The 10593-nt window shown below is 40.8% G+C and overlaps 1 protein-coding gene across 1 annotated transcript; it reads left to right on the plus strand.

Moving 5' to 3' along the window:
- Positions 1-4996: 4996 nt before the first annotated feature.
- LOC101061512 (T-box transcription factor TBX2b-like) lies at positions 4997-9673 on the plus strand. The gene is made up of 7 exons (XM_003971193.2): positions 4997-5359; positions 5476-5743; positions 5896-6042; positions 6984-7060; positions 7143-7288; positions 7464-7951; positions 8265-9673. Exons 1-7 carry the CDS (start codon positions 5055-5057, stop codon positions 8625-8627), a joined length of 1794 nt encoding a protein of 597 aa, XP_003971242.2. The 5' UTR covers positions 4997-5054; the 3' UTR covers positions 8628-9673.
- Positions 9674-10593: the final 920 nt, after the last annotated feature.

The raw sequence follows: 10593 nt of genomic DNA on the forward strand, positions 1-10593 counted from the left end.
TCTGGAGTTCACCCTAAAACCAGAATCATATCTCCAAAGGTTGCAGGTGATGCTGTATCACTGAACAACTGGATCAAATCGTTTAAATCCAGGAGAAAAAACACATTTATATCGTCATATTTCACGCTTGGAAAGGATCAGTCGCTTCCTTTCATCATTCGCAATATTTCAGTGAATTTTACACCCGTCTTTGTTGTCCCGGTTTATAAGCATCTTGTGATGAATTTGAGTGTTTCTTGTTTTAATGCAACTTAATGAAAGTTGGTGAATAACGGACTTGTTGCGACACAAAAATTGTTCCTTTATGCCACGGTCATGAGACCCAGGCCAGCATTTTTAACGCCTCCAAGTGTAAGTTTTTACCAGGATCACATGGAAATTCAGAGGCCCTTCAGAGTGCCTCTTTAGGAAGGAGTAACCCCTTCAGAGTGGAGGCCTGCCTCGCACCCTGTGACCACTTGGACACTAATTTCATCAGCACTGGAAATGCCTGAATCATACAAGAAAACATCTAAGCGTCTATGAACAGATATGTAGCGCAGCAAAATGACTTGTCTCTCAGAAACATTCATTTCTTTGCAACCCTTCATGTTGGCAGTCACAACATTACGGTAATCCCTGACTTATTAGCATCGGGGTGTTTGTCTGTTGATCACTAAATCCAATTCTGAGGCAGTTGTCGATGTCAACTTCCACGGAATTACCGGTAGCCTCCTTTATACTACGGACACGTCAGCATTAATGATCAGAGGAAATCGCTTTTGCTCCAACTAAAAGATCGGAGTGTTTCGCAGTTCACATGATATCTGCTCAATGACTGGTTTAAAATAAGCCACAGTAGACATTTACATCCCTGCATCACGGCGAAAACAATATTCCAAACTGTCTTTCGCTTTAGTTCTTGTTTATCTTGGACTGTTTTACCCCCAAGTGTGACTTTAAGAATGTTCTCTTTATGGGACTGGATTTAGAGGTTTGCTGAGGTTAAGATTCTTAACAGTCTTCCTCCTCACACACAAGGTGCGGGAAGCAGATTGACACGTCAACTGTTTTCAGAGACTTTTTTTAATCTGCAAGGCCCAGAAGGCTGTTTGATTGCCCAGCGCTTGATGTTTTATCACGAGCAAGATCATAGAACCAAAAACCTAGATGGGCGGCAAATATGTCTGTGATTGTTGGTTGTAGTTGTGTGGATGTCAAACGATTGCGTTTAATCTGTTGTTTGTGAGTTCTTTCCGGGTCACCATTAATTATAGAACCCGTCTGACCCCCCATTAGCCTCTTAGAGTCTTACTCCGATCGAACCGCCGAAGCCTGGATTATAACGCCATAGAGGGTCATCAACCTAAACCTCAGGCAAGAGGTGTTTTGCTTGACACCCACTCGTTGATGCACAAATTGTTCTGCGAAAGGTTTTTTTTTACGTGATCCTACTGATACGACGAAATCAGCACTGTTTATCTTTAGTTTTCTTTTTTAACCACTACTCTGAAAGAAAAGCCTCTGTGTTCTGTTAAGATAAATGCTCCCTATTCTAACCAAATCAGTCTTTATTTTCACACCCTCCCACTATCATTTAGTGCATCTCAACTGTTTTTTTTAAAAGAAAAAAACAACAACAAGATTTCGTACAAGCTGGTCCCTGTTGAGTTTGTGACTCATATGGGTTTGTAAGCCATACCAGTTCTCTGGCATTCTCCCATATGAAAATATACTGAATGAAAAGCAGAAGTGAAATGTCTTTCTTAAGCCTGGTGATAGACAGATGCACTTATTAGATATTATATTTAATCATATTTAATCAGTGGCCACTGGACCTGCAAAAGCACATGCAGATGCTCGTTAACATGAAACAAAAAGGGGTAGAAAGAAGAGACAGTTGGACCTTCAAAGTCCCTGGAGGCAGCTGTCAAGTTTCCGACATTGTTGCGCAATGCAGTGTGTTGCTTTACCAGTCGGGATTAAATCCAGAGTGATGACAGGAGAAGGTTCTTGAGATCAGGAGCTGCCCATTTCGTCCTCCACATGACAAGCCAAAAAAACCCCACAAAAACAGGGATGTCCCTAACGGTCAAACTCAGACAGTAACCAAAAGAAAATTCCAAGGCCATTAGCAACACATTTGATAGATGTCCAAGCCGAAACGTCTACCTGTCTGAAACGTCATTAGTCTCCATGTTGAAGGGACACAACATGTTGGTGGTCTCAGGAGGTCATTGGTGGTTAATTCCCGTAGCTCACATGTAGATGAGAAATATTAAGAATGACCAGAATGTCCTTCTCAGGCGATTGCATTTAAAACTCCCCACAAACTCTGGTCAATTGTTGTGTAATTAATAATGCATCAGTGTGTGATCAATAATACAGATGGATGATGGGAGGATGTCTATATAAAGTATGTAAAGTATGTGTCTATATGTAAATATGCATTTTTATGCATTAACTATCAAATATCCACAGTAATGTGAAAAAGAATGGAAAACTTTATTTGTTTGTTTCAATATTAGATAAGTTAATGCTGTATTTTCAGTCAGTGTGAAAAAATGTGCTCAGTCACTTGGTATTCAAATTGATCAAAACAGTGTCCATGCAGCAGAAACAGAATGCTTGGTTTCCATCTCTTGAGTTTCAATGTTGCATCTACAGTCTAGAGAAAAGTGACTTCCAGAGAAATGCGTGTTCCTTTAAATCTAAAGTTCCGTTTGCCTCTCAGCAGAGAGCATCAGATCTGGGCACAGAACCCAACTGTCTGCCGGTCCAATCTCCCACTTGTTTGGGGAGCAGAAACATTTCAGAGTCCTGGTAAATGAACAGAGGCAACTCTTATTTAGAGGCTATTAGAGGTTATACAGACAGAATCACACCACAGTGGGAGAATTACTTATGTAGTATGAAAGTCAGGTCCTAATTGAATTTACAGTTATATAGTGTATTTATAGGAACAATGACTTGGCCTTTTCTGTATGATTAGTTGTGTCTACTCTTATTAGATTAAGTTGGTATCTCAGATGCTTCTGTTTTGTGCAATTGGATTACGTAATGCAATTCAGAAATTGGCTGGAACAAAATTAGGTTTGACTTGTAGGCGGTCTCTCCCTCCCTTTAAGGTCAGTGGTTTACCTCAGAAAAGTCACGTAAATGATAAAACATTCCAATTCTGCCCTGCCAGTAGACTGTTTTTGTTTTAATTATTAAAAATAATCCATAGAATGCGATAATCAAAAAAAAGCTTCTCCATGTGCTCTGACTTCACAGAATATGACACCAAAAAATATTTGACCCTATGGCTACAATAATTGTTGAAATTCGACAAATTCCCCGTTGATGTCTTCTAAAATTCCATTTTTCTTTCTAATGACAGCCAAATCTGACAAACAAAGGAATCAAAACGATGCCAAAAAGACAAATGTGAGCCATAAAAACCCGGCCGAGCTGGTTACTCAAGGCTGGGGTTGATGAAATTGGACAGTTTGCATCACACAGTAGCACAGGGAGACTATTCCAACTGGATAATCTCACAGCTGAGAAGTCACTTCTGGACCCTCTAATGACCTAATATGCACTCAAACCACAAAAGTTAAATCATGAAAATAAAGAACGGGATTCTAGTGCGCAAAAATGGTAATTCATCCATGTTTTGGGAAACATCAGAGCTTTACAATAATTACAAATGTGAGGTTTATTGTCCTCGCCAAGAGATTTTCACTCTTTGGATGCTACTGCTGCTCTTTTGAGAGTCCAGCCACTCTCTAAATCTCTTCCTCACTCTGCTTAGCATGCTGGGTCAGTTCGACTTCGAGAAAAAATAAAAAAATTATTTGTCTTTCAGACTCTAAATCCTCAAATTTCCCCTGCTCCTCACTTTTTAGCCATCCGTTGCCCCAGGGCAGAATTTGTAGAGCCAACTAGATTATTTCCTCATGATTCTCTTATAGGGACTGCAGATGCTGGTCTGGGACATTTGAGATCAAATGGCAATTCAAGTTTTCAAATGACATTCCATCAGTTAAAAAAAACACAGCCTTTTAAAATAAACCTTCATGTGTTTGAGATTCCCAAGATGCTTTTCCCCCCAGCACCTCTCATGTGAGTTACTGAGGTGATTCAGCATTAAAATGTCCATTAAATAAATAACAAATAACAATGAAAACAACTTTGTCTTAGTATCTTCAAACTCAAGGTACATTGTTGTTCATGTGCATTCAGTTAAACTCGTGCCAAAATTAAAACTTTTTGGTAGAATTCTCCCTCTGCCCAGCGAGCAGACCCCCCCACCTTTTTTTTTTTCTTTTAACCTGTTTCTGCTCAAGGTTTCTGCCTGTTAGAGGGAGTTCTTGCTGCGACTGATGCTTGTTGGGGGTCAGGCTCTGAGTTTCTGGAGAGCCCTAGAGATGAATGATGAATAAAGATGAATTGAATTGAATTTCAACCTCCGCTCTGCAGAAGTTCTGTATTATCTCCTTAACAAAAGTGGGAACCACATCACTCATCACGCCTTGTTTCACTAATTTACTCCCTACTTTTATCTTCAGTATCGTTATCAGTTTGTGGAAACTGGCCGAGCAGCCCTGAAATCCGCTGTTTGTTCCTGCCTTTGACGACAGCGGAAGAATAAAGGTCATTAATTAGACATGGCTCTTTACACAGTTTCAAAAGCTTAAACGAAAACGTGCACACTTGATTAGAACTGGGACATTCTCGGAATTTGCCATGGCAAATATGCTACCTTCTGGGGGGTGGATCGGTTAAATTTTCAAATTGTGAGCTTTGTTGTGCCAGTGAATTATGATTTCAGGGTAGGCTTAACTTAACTAACCCTCTGGCACTTCGTGTGACAGCTGCACAGGCTACTGTCTTCTAAGCAAAGGCGTAAATGCTGCAGCGTCTGGCCGTCACCATCCGGATTTGTTATAAACCCCTCCCAGAGAGCTCTGTGCGCAACATGGTGCGCTCTGGACTGTGAGCGCACCTTCACTCCTCTTCGTCCTCTCTCTGCTCGGTTGCAGACCACGTTGCACAATTCTGACGCGTGGGGCGTCAGATTGGATTTCCTGATGAGAGATCCAGTTCATTCTGCTGCAGTCATGGACTACTACCCCTTCCAAATACATCGACCAGGTGCCTACACCCTATCCTCCGGAGGTCACCCATCGTTGCTCCCCCCGCTCATTCCCAGGGTTGCCCCGCAGGTGGAGCGTCTGGCCGGACAGGTTGCTGCAGACGGCCGAGCGGCTCTGCGAGGTCTTCAACGAACAGAGGAGGTGCTGGATGAGGAACCAACGGTCACACTGGATTCGCAGAGTTTGTGGAGTGAATTTCACAAGAGAGGGACTGAGATGGTGATCACACGATCAGGAAGGTACGGATGCGTAAAGGTGTTGCTTATTTTCATATGACATCATATAAGTTAAGATCAGGTGCTCCACTTTAGTGTTTACAACTGTTTCCTGGACTCTCTTTTTCAACGCAATCCAGGAGGATGTTTCCGCCTTTTAAAGTGCGCGTAAGAGGCCTGGATGAAAGCGCCAAATACATCCTGTTGATGGACATTGTAGCTGTTGACGACTACCGCTACAAGTTTCACAACTCCCGCTGGATGGTGGCGGGGAAGGCTGATCCAGAGATGCCCAAACGCATGTACATCCACCCGGACAGCCCGTCCAAGGGAGAGCAGTGGATGAGAAAGCCCGTTGCCTTCCATAAACTGAAACTCACCAATAATATTCTGGACAAGCACGGCTTTGTGAGTAGTATAAAATTCGTCATCACTTTTTTTCTCCCTGTGTGTGTGTGTGTGTGTGTGTGTGTGTGTATGTATGTACACGTATATATATATATTTATATATTTTTTTAAATTTTAACTAAATTTTCTTATTTTTTCGATTTCTTTTCTAGACAATTTTGAATTCGATGCATAAATACCAACCTCGGTTTCACATTGTAAAAGCCAATGACATAATGAAGCTTCCATACAGCACCTTCCGGACTTACGTCTTCTCAGAAACAGAGTTCATTGCTGTCACTGCCTACCAGAATGAAAAGGTACACACGCACACGCACGCACACACGCACGCACGCACACACACACACACACGCACACACACACTCTAGCGCATATGCCAGATTTTATTATAAAAAGTGTTTAATTCAGAACCAATATAACCTACCTTAAATTTTATAGTCCCCTTAATTTCAGCAAGTCTTTTAGATCATTCATGTTTGTGACAGTCAGTGTGTGTGAGTCATAATAATCAAACCAAAGTAAGTATTCAAGAATTCAAGTATATTGATTCTTCTTATACCAGCCCACATTCACCATAACCTTTACCCATTTACAAGGCCTGTAAGAAAGCTAACAATCAGTAATTAAATAAAATGGAATAAAAAAGAGGAATTGAAAGATTCTAAATTACATTCTACTAAAGGTAGCAGCTGATTTTAGCCTTGCTAAATACGTAAATGCATGTGAGATAGTTTGCTCTGCCTGTGCATGTGTGTGTGTGTGTGTGTGTGTGTGTGTGTGTGTGTGTGTGTGTGTGTGTGTGTGTGTGTGAATGCACGTGTTGAGTGAATAAATTTATGACGGCTAAAGTTGATTTTGTGCCGCTTGGATCTCTGGTTTTCTGATAAGTCCTTTCTGTTGAAGTGATAAACCCTCCTCAGGAGTGCCTTCAATGTCTGTGCCTGCAGGTGGATAATTCCTGAGTCTAAATTAAACCTACAGTTACAGTTTGGGGTACTAAACTGTAACTGCATTGATTACCCAAGAAAAAGTGTGCTTTCTCTCAAGGTTCCAACTTGTCATAACTTTAAAGGCCTGAAGATTGTAAATGGTTCTCCCAACAAAAACTACATCTATTTGCATCTACATAATCTGCAGCCTAATTTGAAACCACAGTAAATAGACGTCATACACCTCTCAAAGCTGTGCTGAGGAACAATGCCAGACCGATTGATTTCTCGATTTGCTTTTTTCTCTGAAGATCACACAGCTGAAAATTGATAACAATCCTTTTGCCAAAGGCTTCAGAGAAACTGGAAATGGGAGACGCGAAAAAAGGTAAATGTGTTTTAAAATCAATCCTGTTGGTAACATTTGAGCCTGTGCATCACTTTCCTCCCGCCATATTCTGGATCCAAAGGAACAAACAGTCTGCTGTCCCTGGATCAGCGGACCAGGAAGGTGCTGACTCTGATGAGGCATGTGAAAACCCCAGCACCAGCAATCACCACCATTCCCCTCTTGAGTCACTCAGCAGTCCTCTGACGCTCCCGCCCCCCTGTCAGGGTAGGTTCACATCATTTTTTCCTACATTGTGCTTTAAATAGCCATCATGAAAACAAAGTTTGACTTTTCTTAAATATGTTTCTACCATATATCATCTTTATAATTACATTTGAAAGCACAACAATATATAAAAACTAAAGCTGAAGTGGTGTTTTTTTATTTATTTGTCTTGTAGAAGAAGACGGAGAAAGTGATTCAGACATGGAACCACCGGATGAGGACTTTGCTGAGACCAGATCTTCCAGGGCCGATCGTGATTGTACTCAGGACAGTGAGGAGATGCTGTGCAACATGTACGCAGAGACAGAACCAGCCAAAAAGAGGCTGACGTTTAGAACACTGCGTGATTATCACATGGTGGCCGCTGATGCTTTTAAAACAAACAACAAATATAGAGACTATGTGATGGCGCAGAGACAGAACTTGTCCACCTTCAGTGGTGGCCACCTTCAGACTTTGGATTTTTCCCTGAGCCAGAACTTTCCAAAACACCTTCAAGCACCTGGGCAGTTTCAGCCTGGACAGTCGGCGGCGATGCCAGGTCCTTTTTCCTCCACACACGTGGGACGATTTTCTTCTTTGCCCAAATCAAACAACCAAGATGGTGGAATCCTCCCACCTCCCTTCATGTGTCAGGTGCCGAAGCACATCTCAGCACCTCAGGTATGAATTGCTCCCAATTTTGCACTCACCAAATTATTTCAACTGTGCATTTTTTTTAAACACAGCAAGCAAAGTGTTTATATTCAAGTATTTCTTCAAAAACGTTACATTCAGGAATGGAAGTTCTAGGCAATACTTCCTTATTTTATTGTTAATTTCCTGTCAATAAACCCAAACCTTGACTTCATTATATGCAGCATTTATGGACCAAAATATTTCTTTTCATTACACTCTGTGGATGGCTGTGGATGAAACCCTGAGAAAGTTACTCTTTGTAAAATTGACTTTGATTTTGTTGCTTTTCCCTGTCCAGAGAATGTCACCGTACCACTTTGGAGATTTGCACTCATATCCATACCCTTACATGCCGACACCAGCTGCCAGCATCCCAGCTCTTCCCACCTGTTCTTCAAGCTCTCCAGCGGACAGGAACCCCCGTCTCTGCAGCCCTCAGCCTTGGCTACGCTTCAGCCCTTACCTGATCCCCACCTCTATCCACCTGAAGCCAAAGCCTCTTTCAGCCAGTCTTTTAATGAGTTCGAGCTCATTTTCTGACGCGTCAAAATCAGGGAGCAAACATTTGGGTCCAGCGTCTGACAATGCAAGCTCAGGACTGACGCACCAAACATCATCAATGCTTCCACCACACATGATCTGCAAAGCATACAAAATCTGATGAGTGGGCTTGATAAAGCACTTCCTTAGCAGTAGTTTGTCTTACCATCGATGTGCAGTGTTTGTTTGCTGCTTTTTTTGAAGCAGGTTTACACAGCATATTAAAATACACATTTTTGGGGGTCATTTTTGGGTTTTAAAAATAATGGAGTCAAACTTCCCGGGGAAAAAAGATGTATATACATTACGTCTATAGCCTAAAATATAGCTTTAAACCTGCCGTGCCAAGTTAAAATTGTAAAACAGGGAGTCAAATCTTATTTTTACAGTGTAGACTGAAATAAAGTGACATCTTTGATGATAATATTGATACTGGAGATCAATACTCAATTATATTATAAATCTTTAAAGAAACCAACATGGGAAGTCAAGTTAAGAGCTGTCATAGGTTCAAGAGTCAGGGTAGGTAATCCGGTACGGATCAAGATTTGTCAGGATGTTAGGACGTTTAATCCTTTTAATTATTTATCCTTGGCACTTGTGATCACCTTCCTGGCTTGTCCTTAATACGTGCTGCTGCTCGGTGCCTTGGGTTCAGTGACCGTTCTCCCTCCGGCGTTCTCTCACCATCTTCTGAAACTGTGCCATCGATGATGCAGGTCCCAACATTGCCTAAATGAGTGAGTCCCGTGCACGCGAGTGCACGTATAATGCATATTGACATTAGCTGAGCGAAGTCCTGGAAACACTCTACCTCCTGAGGAGCTCTCCAAAAGATGGCACACAAAGAGTAATTTAAGAGTTATCAATAACAAACCTAACAGTAAAAGAAACTGGTGTTGAGTAAAGGGAACATTTCTCTTTACCCTGTTTGTGAATTGATTTTATTTGTTAGTAATTGTTATAAATAAAAGGCATTTGAGAAAGATGCTTCAGAACTGTTTGTAACAGTTCTAATAGTTGTTCATCTCTGTTGTTCTCGTATCTTTGTCATCTTATCACTGTTGTTCCAAGCTGAAACCAGAACTCCAGACCAGAATCACTGGTCACAGGAACACATTTGTAAAACTGGTTAGAGTGAAACTTCTATTGTTCCAGGAGCTGGAATGCTGGATCCTCTGTAATCAACAAAGATTGGAAGGTTCCTTCTCAGATAGAAAAAAAATCCCTCTCAAAGCACTTAAAAGTTACACTGAAAATGTCTTAGACAATGTTATTCTTACTCGACATGATCTCCGGACTGTGCTGTCAGCCATTATTGTTACCAAGTGGAAACAATAAGATATGGATTTTCCATAATAAATCAAAATGTGAAAGTGCTATTATTAAGGACAAATCAGACTCCAAAATATACCTCAAAAGACAAAGTGTTCTTTTCCAATGCTTTCATGAACAGACACGTAATGGTATAATATATGGGTCTAATGAAAGAGAATAGAAACGTTTGGACACAGCTATTATTCTAATGGTTTCTAACAAAAAAAACTTGCATTTTTAACCATCTTGGTTTCACCCCAAGAAGTCATTACTTATTTAAAATATTTAATAAAAACAAACAAAAAGTTGAGTATTGCCATAGTAGATAATGCCATTTACATATAATATGAATACGGATATTAGCTTTAGAAAAATTAAAAGGTCAACGACTGCTGAGGACATTTCTGAGCTGAGAAAGACTTCAGAATCGTTCAGAATCAACTGGTATTTGAGGAATGTAGAGTTTAACCATTTCGGCAAAGAAATGTATTTGTCAATAGTCTGAAGAATGAAAATATACCCAGCTGATGTAATATCTTTCCATCTCTAAAAAGACATGCGCCTTATACAAATATGAATAAAATCGATCTATTTGAAGCTTTTATCCGCTTTACTGTCATCATTCTGCGCCGCGTTGCCGTCCTGTCGTCATTGCTCTGCTGCCATCTTCTGGCCCATGCCGAAGTAGCAGTTTTAACCGACCTTTGTCTAACACCTGCCAAAGTTCATCTATTTATTTTGTTGTTCATATAAAAAAATACTGCGTTCTC

The sequence above is a fragment of the Takifugu rubripes genome, chromosome 15, assembly GCF_901000725.2.
Source record: "Takifugu rubripes chromosome 15, fTakRub1.2, whole genome shotgun sequence".
Lineage (NCBI taxonomy): Eukaryota > Metazoa > Chordata > Actinopteri > Tetraodontiformes > Tetraodontidae > Takifugu > Takifugu rubripes.

Bases quoted from the DNA above. Each gene is read 5' to 3' on its own strand.
- LOC101061512 (XM_003971193.2), top strand. From the start codon at position 5,055: ATGAGAGATCCAGTTCATTCTGCTGCAGTCATGGACTACTACCCCTTC. The intron at 6,043-6,983 runs GTACACACGCAC...TTTTCTCTGAAG, and splicing joins CTGCCTACCAGAATGAAAAG to ATCACACAGCTGAAAATTGA. The intron at 7,061-7,142 runs GTAAATGTGTTT...CTGGATCCAAAG, and splicing joins AATGGGAGACGCGAAAAAAG to GAACAAACAGTCTGCTGTCC.